The following is a 14009-nucleotide window of genomic DNA, read 5'->3' on the forward strand; positions in this document are numbered from 1 at the left end:
TAATTGGTTACTTAGCAACATTGTGATTATCACACCAGAGCTTTATATAAAATAAAAAACGACCTGATTTCGGGTCGGTCCTCGGGTCAGTTCGGGTTCGGGCAGAGAATCTAAGCTCTAGTCTATGGAGAATTGGAGATGAATTGGTATGGTGTTTGTGATCCATGGGTAACCATCTTCACTACCTTCCTTATTAATGCTTTGATGGCTGAACTAAATCAAAATTCAACGCCTACATAGAGTGGAAAGGCGTCTCCAAACCAAATCTCTGCTTGATCTCAGTAGAAACGTTGCTTTAAATCTTTATGATAAGCAGAAGCACATGTAGTTTGTAGTCAACAACCAGTCAGCATCAGTACAATACTTTAGTAACGTTCTAATGGCTAAACTCAATCAAATCCATCAACTTTCAGAAAGGATTCTCCAAACCAAGCTCCAAGTGATCAGTTACAGCTTTTCACATTGTTTACACACAAAATGTGGAACTATGCACACAATCCAAAAACATGAAGCTCATGCGTCAACATTGTGACTCCAAACTGCTAAACTCTAAGCACAATTCCATGTGTTCTCACTCAAATATCATTGTAAATCACAGCTTTGCAAATTACTAAACAAAAAATGCATCATTTAGTACAAGTCCTCTGGCCTGACCGAGATCAGAGGTCTGATGAACAGTGATCTGTTTCTTTGCATTTTGCAACAAATACATTTTTGTTATCTCTTTGTATGTGAACTGATTTTTTATCGTCATGTTTCTCATTGTACTTAGGTAAAAGTTACAGTTTTGCAACCTTACTACATACAGTAAAAATGGCTTACATTTGTGCCACATATACATGTAGTACTGTAATGCTAAATGAGAGGGTCCTACACCGCACCAAATAAATATAAAGAACAGAAAGCCAACATATTTCCATAGACTTGTATTTATTTGAATTTGTACAGTGGCCTCATGAAGTCAAAAACATAACCAAATACTTCTGATAACAGTGCCTTGAATTTATTTGCTCAGTGTTTATTTGTTGCTCTGCAGGAGATATGCAGGAGCATATAAATAGCTGTGTGTGTTGTTTTGTTGGAAGGAATCAGTTTTGCTAGAGATCTGTGTTTAGAGTTTTGAGAAATGCGTTTAAACATTTGGGAAAAACTGTAATTATTTCAATAAACTCAATCAAATCCAGCATGAACTAGAAGGCCTTCTCCAAACACCTCCTCTAAACATCTTGTTTTCAGAAGAAATATTGCTTCAAAATTACAAACTAAAAGTGTAGTTCCGCCTGTCTGAAACGTTTTGCCTCATTTGAAGTGTCTGAATCCTGGTCTGAGAGACTTCCCTGAGAGGTATGCTAATGCAAATGCTGAGCTCTCTCCAGACACATCATTGCTGTGGGGAATTTCCCGCCAACATGGTACCTGAGGAGAGGCAGAAAACATGGAGCTTCCTGTTCCAGCCACATGCGAGGCCAAGAACCCCAGAGAGAAGCTCAAACAGATGTGCGAGACAGACAGAGAGCCTTTCACTGGGCCTGGCTTCGGAGCCGAGTCGGGAAGTGGCTTTGGGTTTTGAAACCCAAATCCGTGTTTTCCTCTGTTTAACGAATGGCCTCGTACGAGCCACGGCCGGTGACGCATGGCGGCCGCTAAGCGGAAGCACCGGGTGGAAGCTTTCCAGAGCAGGCAGGGGGGGACGGTGATTTAGAATACACCTGTGATGAACAGCAGCGGCCAGAGCAGGAGAGCGAGAACGCTTGATCAACACGCAGATAAACAGAGAGACAGACAGATTTGTAGGCCGAGTGACTGACGGTAGCCTGTTTTAAGGTGGATAGGAAGCTGGAGATGGGACTTTTGTGTTGTTTTTTGTGGGGATGTTTTCCGAAGGAGCCTGGCCTTTGCCCAACAGGCCGTTCCCCCCTCTGGCATTGTTACAGCCAATTTAAAAACCACCATAAAATCTTTGGCTCTGAAATGGTTGCGGAAAGACAGATTTGGGAATCAAACAGCCCCGCTCCAAAAGCACAGCTGGTAATACTATGCCTGTGGGAAAAGTGCTGACTCTGCAGAGAGAGAAATACAGCTCGTAAAACTTTTCACGCGGCCCTTCTCTCCCCTACTGCACTCTTTTTCTCTTTTTATAATCTCTTTTTATAAGTCTTTTCTGATGTGTCAGAATGCTTGTCAGACTTGTTTTCTTCTTCTTCCCTCTTTGAAAACAGGTTGCAGTGTTTTGTTTCGGTACCTGTGCCTTACGGGGTCGCTGAATTGCCTTGATGGACAGGAAGTCATTCTCAGGCCTTGTGTTTGTGTGTGTGTGTGTGTGTGTCAGTTGGTGACAGTGGTGGACTTGCATCAGTGAACTGACAGTGCCTGGCACCAGAGTTCTATTCTGAGAGAGAGAGAGAGAGAGAGAGAGAGAGAGAGAGAGAGAGAGAGAGAGAGAGAGAGAGAGAGAGAGAGAGAGAGAGAGAGAGAAAGAGAGAGAGAGAGAATGCAAAAGTAGTTTGCATTCTCGGTGAATGGCTGCCACGCTCTCTGTATTATATTCTACTGCCCTCTAGTGGTACAGTGTGTTCTCACAAGCAAAAATGGCTCCCTCCAGCACTTAGTACTTAATACAGCTCATTGTATTTTATTGTATCCAAGGGCATAGGAGCAGGTTTGTTAATGGGCGGACACATTTGCTAAAATGAATCAAAGCCCACCCTATAGTGACTTAGAACAACATTTGTGGAATTACAGTTAACTCTGTGTACTGTACTGTTGTTATTATTATTTGTAAAATCCAACCAAAGGTGACTTTACAATCTAAACATGTTACTCCACATTACATTTACTTTTGTTTTTAAAAAATGCTGCATGGAAAGTCTAAATGATATACGTATGACAAAAAACGACCAGTTATCACCTAATATTTCAAATAATATAACAACATTTAGTTTTGGCATTAATACAATAAACCTGAGGCAAGGTTAGGACTAGCTAGTGTAAAAAAAAGTTTTTTTCAGTAACCGGTTTGTAGTGAGCTTCATACATGCAGAGATATGCCAGCCTTTATTGACACAGAGAAATAATAAAGCTTGCTCTCCTTTTTCTCCCCTTTTCTCCCAGATATGCTGATCTGCTTTCTGTTTGTTGCTTCATAGCAGTCAAAGGAAAACATGTGCCACTGTATTGTGTATACATTAATATTATGCATTGTGCATTATGTATGTGTTATGTATGTAGAGATTTCATAGAGATTTTTGGCAGCAGTTAATATAAACGTTATATAACCCAAACCCTCCCAATCTGTTATCATAACAAGTCATTACCCAAAAGTCGTTTTTATTGCAGGATATTGTTGCAGCCCTAATCAAATTTCTAAGAAATCCAAGCTGTCCTGCAGGCTCAGGGTGCATCATTGTCAGTGTACACTATCTGTTGACATTAGAATGAAATGGAACGCTATGGCAGGAGATCCAGAAGGACCCCACTGCACTTCACTACAGAAAAATATGGAAAATGTATTTTCAGGAAAGATCTCTTTTGTAAACCATTCTACTGTTTACTGAAAATGGAATGAGGCCTACAAAGAAAATAATACAGTACTACAGTGTAATATGTTTGTGGTTCAAATATGTTTTGGGGTTGTTTTGCTGCCTCTGCCACTGGGTGACTTGACTGTGTGCAAGGCATCGTGAAATCTAAAGATTACCAAATGACTTTGAGTCTCAATGTAGAGCACAGTGTCAGAAAGCTGGGTTTGCGTCCTAGGTCATGGGTCTTCCAGCAGGACAATGACCCCAAACATGCTTAACTTGAATTGAAAAAAAATATATATATCAAGTTTGGCTTTTTTCCTCTGTTTTCTTATGAAGTTCCAATACTGACAAAATAAATAAACATGTAATTGCAATAAATTTCCAGGAGAAATGCTTAATTTTCTGGAAACATTTCAGGTGTTCCTACACTTTAGGCCATTACTCGATATGTTGGTTTATGCTGGTTTGGTGCTGGCATATCAAACCAATCCAAACACAATGAATACTACCCAGATGGCACACAACTGACCATCAATGTTGAAATGTGGTTGAAATATGACTAAAGTAATGTCTGTTGTTGTTTCAACGTTGTTCAATGGTTGTGCTAACGTTGAAATGTTAACGTTAAATCAACACAATGTCCTCAACCTTCTGCCTTTTGAATCAGTATTTTACATTTCATCACCATATAATTTCTAAAAACAGTTGGATAGAGAAATGAAAAGTGTTTTACTTCTATTTGCAGTAACTGCTATTTAATAAACATCATGTTCATGTTCTATTTGAATCAGGTTGGTAGTGGTGGGTAACTTTCGTTATACTCAGCTTTACTACAGTGATGTAAGTTTATTGCTAACACTTTGTTAATCATAGGATTTTCTCATTTTAGTGAGCTATGGTTTATTAAAGGTTGAACATATGACGTTGAAACAATGTTGCCATATCAACTTTGATTCAGTTTTCAAAATCAACAGTTGATTCAACGTTGATTCAACCCTAAAATCTATGTAGATCAACATTGATTCAGCATTTTTTTAACGTTGAAATGCCAGCTGGGTAGTTTACTGGTAAACTGACTCCAAAATGCAATCAATGATCTAAGCACTAATGGTGCTAATTTATTATATTTTACTATGTGATCACACCATTGCGAGATGTTACAGCAGATTACGCCTGGAGTTTGACCTGCTTGCTCGTGTTCTTGGACAGTAATCGTGTATTTGGCTGTTTGTATTTGCTGTGAAGTTCGAAATGGGGTCACCAGCTTCATTCTGTATCCAGGGAATACCGCAGTGTGTCTTAGTGTGCTGCCATCAAAGCAGAGTGTTCAAAAACTCTCAAGCTCTTCTCTTCTTTTTAAATATAATACATGATATATATATGTATATATATATATATATATATATATATATATATATATATATATATATATAAACTCCTGAAGCTTAGCCACCCTGTGCCTAACTGTACCATTAGGACTTGATTGTGGTCTCTAGTACACCTCAAGATAATAGGATTGCAATTACTGGATCATAAATCATCATGTCAGTGTAGACGACTCTAGACCTGATAGCTGCCTGTATAATCAGCAGTGGGTGGTGGCATAATTCTGGGTTCTCAGTGTAGATTTAAGTCTGGATTCACACTGTGATGAAGAAAATCACATGGACTGGAGCCTAGACTGAACGTTAACAATAAAAAAAAGATTTTTGGTACATTTAGCAAGCTAGATAACTCTAGCTTGGTGCATATAGTCATATGGAGAATATACAGTACCCTAAAGGCATGTGCAAATATAAAAAATATATATTTTTTCTGGTTCACCAAAATTATTCTCATCCTAAAGAGTAGGTGCTTCTGGTAAAATGACACCTTTTGTTAATTTCCACAAAAGAATGTAAATTATTTTGGTTTAATTCTGCATGTTTCAGAGCAAAATTTCTATGCAACATACAAAAAGAAAACTCTGAGCGGGAGGTCGCAGGTTCGAACCCCTGTTCATGCGGCTTTGCCATCAGCTGCCAGCGCCCAGAGGGTTCAAAATTGGCCCTGCTCCTTCCGAGTGGGTAGATGGCGCTCTCTTTCTCCCCACATCACTAAAGAGTGATGTCCACAGCTCAAGGCGTCTTTGCTTTCCTCCTAGTGGCTGATTTCACATGTATCAGAGAAAGCATGTGTTAGTCTTCACCCTCCTGGTGTGTTGGGGCATCACTAGTGACAGGGTTGAGTCAGTTGGGTAATTGGCAGTGCAAAATTGGGGAGAAAATAGGAAAAAATAGTAAAAAAGTAATTATGCTTAAGATCTAGCAGAAATGTCTCAATAAGGAAGATGTCAGCTTATTTAGTTCAGTTTAGTTTTTCAGCCCTCACAGTCTAATCGAGCTATATAATATATTACTATTCGAGCTAAATGGCTGTTTAGGTGCTGTTTAACCTGATTTTTTAATTGTACAGATATTCATTTTAGTCTGATACACAGAATCTTCTTCCTGTATTTACTTTTTTGTTTTCACCTCAGACAGCACGGAGCAGTGACTGAGCCATATGCTCATTTGGTTTTGTTGAGACGCATTTTGTTGCACTTAAGATGTGAAACCAAACCAAACCAAGGTTAAAGTTAAACTCGCTCCCTAACTGATTCAGACCAGAGAAACTAACTACAAGTAGAGAATCAACAACACTTAAATGCACATCATGGAGAATTGTTTTTTTTTTTTGCTCCTGGGCTCCCCCTACAGTGAGAACTCTTTCCTCAGCATTTCTGATTTCCTCCAGGCTGCGACTTTGTTCGGCACACATTTGCTTCAGAAGCACATGGATGCTAGCAATCTCCTTGTGCAGACTATCACCCAGTTCTCTGTGGCCAGCGCCATCTTTAGCGCCATTGTGTTGCCTGGTATTAGGTGGACTAATGTGTTTAGATGCCATTATATCCTGCAACCGTAGGTTGGATAACTGCATGCCTCACTCAGAAAAGTGATAAGTTAGTAGTCTACAAGGTGATGACAGAAGAGCTCCTTCCTACCTGCACTCACTCCTGAAGGCTTATGCTACCTCCCGGCTGCTGCGCTCCTCCAGTGAACGTCGCCTCGCTGTACCAAACACAATCCACACAAAGCAATCCAGACTGTTCTCATACAGAGTTCCCCAATGGTGGAACAAACTTCCGTTAACTACCAGATCAGGAGAATCTCTCGCTATCTTTAATAAACTCCTGAAGAAAGAGCTCTTCAAAGAGCACTTACTCTCCTAACACCTCTAACAAACTAACTACTTCTAACCTCATTTCCTTCTTTCCCTCCTTCACTCCTCTATCCCATTATTTCCCTTCGACCTCCTTCTAAAGATATTTAACTTCTATTACCTTGTACTTGACTATTGTAAGTCGCTTTGGACAAAAGCATCTGCAAAATGTAATGTAATGTAGTCTGAAAACCGTAATGTTGAAATTCTGTGCAAGTTGCAATGGAGGTCTCCCCTTAAACGGCCATTTCTCAGATTTTGTCACGTAACTCCTTTTCCTCAGCATTTCTGGACATACTGAAAGATACAGAAACTATCACTGAAAGTAAAAAAATCCATCGAGATTGAGGTGGTACAACTATTATTACAGGATTTTAGAAGATTTTTATCTCACTTATTCGTTTGTTTTCGTCAGTCAACATCTGTGCACTTTTAAGGTTCTCAGTGCCTCGTTTTAAATGTCAGGGCTGTCCAAATTCTACCAAAAGTGTGGAGCTACTTTGAGCTTGTTTATGGTGTAAAAATACCTATTTCTTTGTATGGGCAGCACTATGCTCCTATCACTAGCATTGTAAGCCTGTTGGGAGCATCGGCTAAAATTGCTGTATTTTGGAATGCTGGGGGTGAATACAGGTGGGATATTTGACAAAAGTTTGTACTCGTTGTTAGGTTTTACTACACCCAAAGTCTATTTCACCCTGGAGTTCTCTATTAACTAAAATACACATAACACACAAAAGTATTGTAAAACTAAGCTGCCAAATTGTTGTTTCTTCTATGCTATTAAAACAAATGTATCCTGATTTTGTTGAAGTAACTGTCTCTACTGTACTGAGAAATCCTTCTACTAAATTTTGTTCTACGAGGAACATTGCTGTGAGGATTTGATTGCAATGCATTTAGATTAGTACAGACAAGTGATTTTCTACTGGCTAGTCCATCAACCAATCACATTCATCCTCTAAAAGTCTATGTCAGTCTGCTGGATGGTTCATCTTTTACTCTTCAGGCACCCATCCTCCCCCCCTGTCCCACCCTTCTGCTTAAAGTGTTGGTCCGTGCTGGTTAATAATTCAGCTTCAGCATTGCTGTGCACAGGTCTTGAGGAGTGTGTGTGTGTGTGTGTGTGTGTGTGTGTGTGTGTGTGTGTGTGTGTGTGTGTGTGTGTGTGTGTGTGTGTGTGTGTGTGTGTGTAATAGCTGGCTCACACACCGTCCTGCAGTCTCTGCTAAGACAGCTGCACCACTGAGAGTGCGAACAGCGAGATCCGGTGGTGCTGCAGAGCACACACTCTCTCTCTCTCTCTCTCTCTCTCTCTCTCTCTCACTTACACACACACACACACACACACTGTCTCTCACACATACCCACAGACACACACAACCCACTCATTCAGGGAGCACTAAGGAAGAAGCAGTGACTGCTCTTTCTAGCTGTGTCTGTGATCTATGTGTCTCATTTTCTTACCTATACATACCATTACAGTCTCTCTCTTTCTCTATCTCTCTCCATCTTTCATTCTTTCTCACTCTATCTCCCTCTATCTCTCTCTCCCCCACACACTGTCACCTTTTCTCTCTCTCCATAACCCACCACATACATTCTCTCAAGAAAGCCCCCCTCTGCCACTCCACAATAAGACTCAGCTGAAGGAAACAGGGGACCATGTCTGAAGCCGGACCCCGGAGGGTTCTGAGGTGGCCTGGCTGGACTGTGCCGGTGGTCACCTCTCTCTGCCTGCTGCTGCTGTGCGCTCTGAGCACGGCTGAGGGGCGCCGGGCACCCAAAATCCCCCGCTGCCCACCCACCTGCTCCTGCACCAAGGACAGCGCCTTCTGCGTGGACACCAAAGCCATCCCCAAGAGCTTCCCACCTGGAATCATCTCACTGTAAGTACACACACACACACCTGTCTGTCCTGCTGTCTTGCTGTGCTGCCTGCTAGCCCATCACTACATCATCATCATTATTATCACTGTCTGTCTGTCTGTAAAGCTGTACTGAAGCTGACCTAGAGTTTCTTACTGGTTATTTAAATCAGTTATTCTTTCTTATCTAATAAAAGAAATGTAGGCAACTTTTTTTTGCATTAAAAGAATTAATTTTTTTTCTGATCTCATCTCTTCACTATTCATGTTAAAAAACAGCGTACTATAGTAAAATAACCAGAGAAATGTTTGACATATGCTTATTCATTGGAAGGGCTCTTTTGCTTAATTTAATAATATAAATTCAAGTTCTGCCACATTTATTTGTTCATTCAGCATATAAATCAAAACGAACTCACAATTCATGTTTATATGACTAATATATTAATGTATATGCCCAAATATGGGACGCATCTGGCAATTAACTAGTGAAAAAAATATATATTAACCATGTGCCAACTTCTAACAAAATGAATGAGTGAATGAGCAAATCTGCGTGTCTGTTAAAGCAAAAGTTATATTTTTTGTTCCCAAACTGTAGTAAACATGGAACAAAATATAAGTTCTAACAACTGGTTTCTGGCAACCACACATTTCAGATCTCATACTTAATTACAGTTTCATTAAGGAAGAAATGAACATGCAAATTTATATCATATTGATATCATATTGTTATCAGAAGATTGAAATCAGAAGTTGATACTATATTGATGTCAGGAGATTGATATTATATTGCTATTACATTGATATCAGAAGATTGATATCAAAATGGTGCCAAAAGATTGATATCGGATTGATATCAGAAAATGTATATTATACTGGTATCAGAAGATTGGTATCCAAATCTATGAGAAATTCTATTTTTCTAATACATTGCCATTTTTTTCACCATCTAGCTACAACTCCCAGCACAGTACCTGCCCCATACACAAAAGATGAAAGCTAGCAATATTATATTATATTTTTATTATTTTCACAAACAAACCTTGTATCTCCAAAATGACAACTATCTTAGCAAAAGGAAAAACAATTCTACAATGAAGGTATGTCAGGCATCCCTGGTTTGCAAATGCCTGCTGTTAAATATAACAGCTAATGTGTCAACTGGTGGATGATGGCCCTTTTGGATTTGCAGGAGAAAGTAACTGTAAAAAATAGCTTTTTTTCTTTTCTCATCTATGTATAAGCTATAATCATCCATGTGGTGCTTCTCAATGGCACGTGCCTTCAGATTGGAGTGTACTGTATTTTCCAGCAGCACTAAAAGCTGGGTTATTACGCAGTGTGCTTAAGTGGTTTGTCTAATTTAGTGTTGCTCTGATATACTTTGTTCTGGACTCCAGAATGAGCGTGTTGCTTAAATATCTATGACTCAATTTGCTTAGTTTAATGCTTCTCCAACATGCACTGTAATTAGTGAGTATTGTTTGTCAGATGGATGGCAGCGGAGAACAGATGGAGAATCTCACACTCCCTCCATCTCCGTCTCACTCTCTTGTGTGGTTGAACAGACTGGATAGATGAGGTCAGCTCTGCCTGGCTAATAAAAGATTAGACAGTCTCAGTATGTGTACCCTCATCTACCCCCTACCCCCTCTCTCTCCCTCTGAGCCTGCCTACCAATAATTTGTTAAAAACATGTACATCATCTGCTGTCAATCAAACAAGATATGCTTTGAGATTGCATCTTCTTGAGCTCCATATATATACAGCTCTGACAAAAATTAAGAGACCACTTTAGTTTCTGAATCGGTTTCTCTGATTTTGCTATTTATAGGTATATGTTTGAGTAAAATGAACATTGTTGAGTTTTGTTCTATAAACAACGAACCATATTTCTCCCAAATTCCAAATAAAATGATTATAATTTAAAGCATTTATTTGCAGAAAATGAGAAATGGCTGAAATATCAAGAAAATATGCAGAGCTTTCAGACCTCAAATAATGCAAAGAAAACAAGTTCATATTCATAAAGTTTTAAGAGTTTAGAAATCAATATTTGGTGGAATAACCCTGTTTTTTAATCACAGTTTTTATGCACCTTTAAATATTTTCCTCCACCACTCTTACACACTGCTTCATATATATATATATATATATATATATATATATATATATATATATATATATATATATATATATATATATATATATATGCATTGCTATTTGGAAGGGAGATTGGATGAAGGATAGTCTAATAATGATTAGCTTGCACTAATGCTGTTAAGTAAATAAAAAAATACATACTCTATGATTAATTCATTTATCTTTTTGTTTGCTAAGAAAGTATTTTACATTGTACAATTTAATACAAATGCATTTTAGCTGATGACAAATTAATTAATTAATTAATTCATTAATAAATGAATGAATTAATAACTCGCATAGACCTGTCAGAAACAGGGGCTGTAAATGCAGTATATATCTTACAACCCAAAGACAATTTTTTAAAGTTTGATTTTTGAAAGTTTGATCCCACTTGGCAGTGCTGATTATCAGGAGATTCTGGACTTGTCAATTGTCTTAAAGATTAAATAGCAACACGTGTTTTACAATAAAATAAAAAATATGTTTAAGTGTAATAATAAAATACACCAGCCCTGCTATAAATGGGAGGCAAGAATTAACAGCAATTAAATAAATGGACATATTTTGGTGAACGGTTACTTGGTGAAGTCCAAATAAAATTAAAAGAAATGGACGTTCCATATTTGTTTAACTATACATACTAGAATTAATACGATCTAGCCTTGGTGAATTATCCATGATGGCTAATGGCTAACATGATATGCTAACTGTTTTCCAAGCTGAATTAATTGCTGATGTTTGAATGGCACTGTGCTGGTTAGATTAATAGGTTTCATGGTTTGATCAATGTGGATTATGACTAATGTTCACTCGAGACTTTAGCTGCAGCTATTATCTCATAGCTAATAGCTGAACTCAGCAGTATGCTTGGAGTGTGTTAGCACTAATGCTAACTGTTTTCTGAGATGAATTCATCGCTGAATTAATGAGAGAAAAAAGTGCTGCTGTTTGATATGATAATATGATATTTGTTCCATATGTGCAAAAAAAGTGTTAGAGTAGCTGCTAGGGTGGACCTTCTCAAAACAGATAACGATGATGTGCTTCTAGATCAAGAAACATTGAAAATTTGTCCTAATGAGTGCCAATCTGTGAGTGATGTTTATAATTAGTAAACAGTGACGTTATCAAGTAGCTTCTATGCTACTTTCCAAAGGGTGACATTTCCAGTAGAGAAAATGGTATGTGTGGCTGAATCCTTTAGGTTCTCCTATAGGATTAAATGTGATATGGTGCCTTATAGGTGCCCTCACAATGGGATTAAGTACATTTAAAAAAGCTTATAGCATCTAATCCATCCATTTACGTTTTTAATATTAGCCACACCCCCTTTAGAATGGAGGCGGTTCCACATGGTGCAGGAGTCCACCACTGACGAGGTTTTAGAAAGTATTTTTCTATTGGCAGCAAAATGTATATTTCCATCTGACTTCATTGCTGTCTATAACAAACTACAGGGATGGAGACCTCCTTTTAGATGTTTTTCCTTCAGTCAATATATCAAAACCATAAAATTTTATTTGCTGAGCTTTAAATTTCAAATTACTTAATTTCACAATCTTTTATTACTTTTATACTCATACATCGGCATTACTGTAATTGCTAGCTTGACACTTAGGCTAATAATCAACCCAAAACACATAAAAAACCTACAACAAATACTACTGTAGCCCAGACTTATTATACATCAGGAGAAATACATTATTACATAATACATTATCAAATGATTGTGTTAAAAATGGTTAGCTTTTTAGCAATCTAAAGATAACCTATAGCCAATGGTGAGTTGCAGCTGCAGTCTCCCCAACTACTTTTGGTTCCCTAAAGAGAACAGTGTTTGGAGAAGAGTCTGTGTGTGTGTGTACTTGCATTAGCTCATTAACATGTTTATATACGTTTCACAACTACAGGTGTAAAATTACCACTGTGGTAAGGAGAGAACAGCTTGTTCATCACCGTCGCAGAAACATCATTAGCAGATCTTCATTACTGCACCACACATTTAGTGTGACATATTTTATTCATCCGGTCCACAGTTGGTGTGTGTGTGTGTGCCCGTGTATTTATGTATAGATAGGACTGCGGATAGGCCACCGAAAACTCCCTCTCAGCAGGTTACCCAGACTGAACTCTCAGATTGCATGAATAATTGCGTTTTAGTGAAAGCTTGACTTCATTCCTTTTGTTAGTTTATGCCTGCTTGTCTATAATGTATCACATAGCAGAGGAAAAGAAGATCTGCCAGGACTGTAATCTTATCAGCTCATGTGGCTGTCTGGTCCAAAAATGCATTTATTTTTTATTAGGTTATATAATTTCTATTGTAAGTGTTTAGTTTGTTTTTAAATTATAATTCATTTCAGAATTATAACTTCCTGATTCTTATTACTTAAAAAAATAAGGAAGAAAAGGCAAAATTTAGATTTTTTTTTGCCATGATTATATATTATAGTATACAATGTTTATCCTACCTTTTATTACTTCATTTAAACAACACAGGTGTTAAACCTGACATTTTAAACATTAAAATAACTCACAACACATTTCTAAGTGCTTAAACAAGCTATGTGGGATGAACCGCTAGTTAATATTGCCCTGGTTTACCAAAAAACTCAGGGTTCCTCAGTGTAGCACTGTTGGGCGGCATTTACTAGCAGTTAGGTGCTAATGCTAATGCTGTTGCACCCAGCCTACTCACTCAAGGAGAGAAATCTGTGTAGATTAACATCCAGCACTTGTTTGAAACTGTTTTTTTTTTTAAGAATTACAGTTTTGTTTACTTAGCTTAGCTTTGCTTAACTTAGTTACCCACCACCCAGAGGTGAGACCTTCTAAATTAGAAGGGAAACATGCCGACACCCCTGTTCCTTACTAGTGTCACTTATGGTACATATGTTTGCAATAAGATAATGTAACTTGCTGATATAAATACTTCATTAAATGCTTATTCTAGAAAGAAAAAACGAAACAAAGGCACAATCTATAATTGCAGAACAAGGCAAAAATCAAAATGTGGTGACAGGCAAAACAGATTAGACATTTGTAAATAATCTATAGATTATTAATAAAAAAAGTCTATTGCTTATCTAGAGCTCACAAGTTCGAGATAAGGCCCACTGTGCCCAACAATATCATGCGGAATGACTGTGTTACTGTGTAAGCTCCAGCACATATACTGTGTAATCTTTACAGGAATCAGACGTGCTTCACATTCAGTCCAGTGAAG

General features: G+C 38.1%; 1 protein-coding gene across 1 annotated transcript in view; it reads left to right on the forward strand.

Moving 5' to 3' along the window:
- The first annotated feature begins 8009 nt into the window (after positions 1-8009).
- Positions 8010-14009, forward strand: part of lgi3 (leucine-rich repeat LGI family, member 3) — a 28181-nt gene continuing 22181 nt past the window's right edge. Inside the window, exon 1 of the mRNA XM_007235230.4 lies at positions 8010-8656. Within this exon, the coding sequence (XP_007235292.2) occupies positions 8433-8656 (224 nt within the window). The 5' untranslated portion in view covers positions 8010-8432. The remainder of the gene's footprint in view (positions 8657-14009) is intronic.

Source organism: Astyanax mexicanus, chromosome 12, assembly GCF_023375975.1.
Source record: "Astyanax mexicanus isolate ESR-SI-001 chromosome 12, AstMex3_surface, whole genome shotgun sequence".
NCBI classification, from domain to species: domain Eukaryota; kingdom Metazoa; phylum Chordata; class Actinopteri; order Characiformes; family Acestrorhamphidae; genus Astyanax; species Astyanax mexicanus.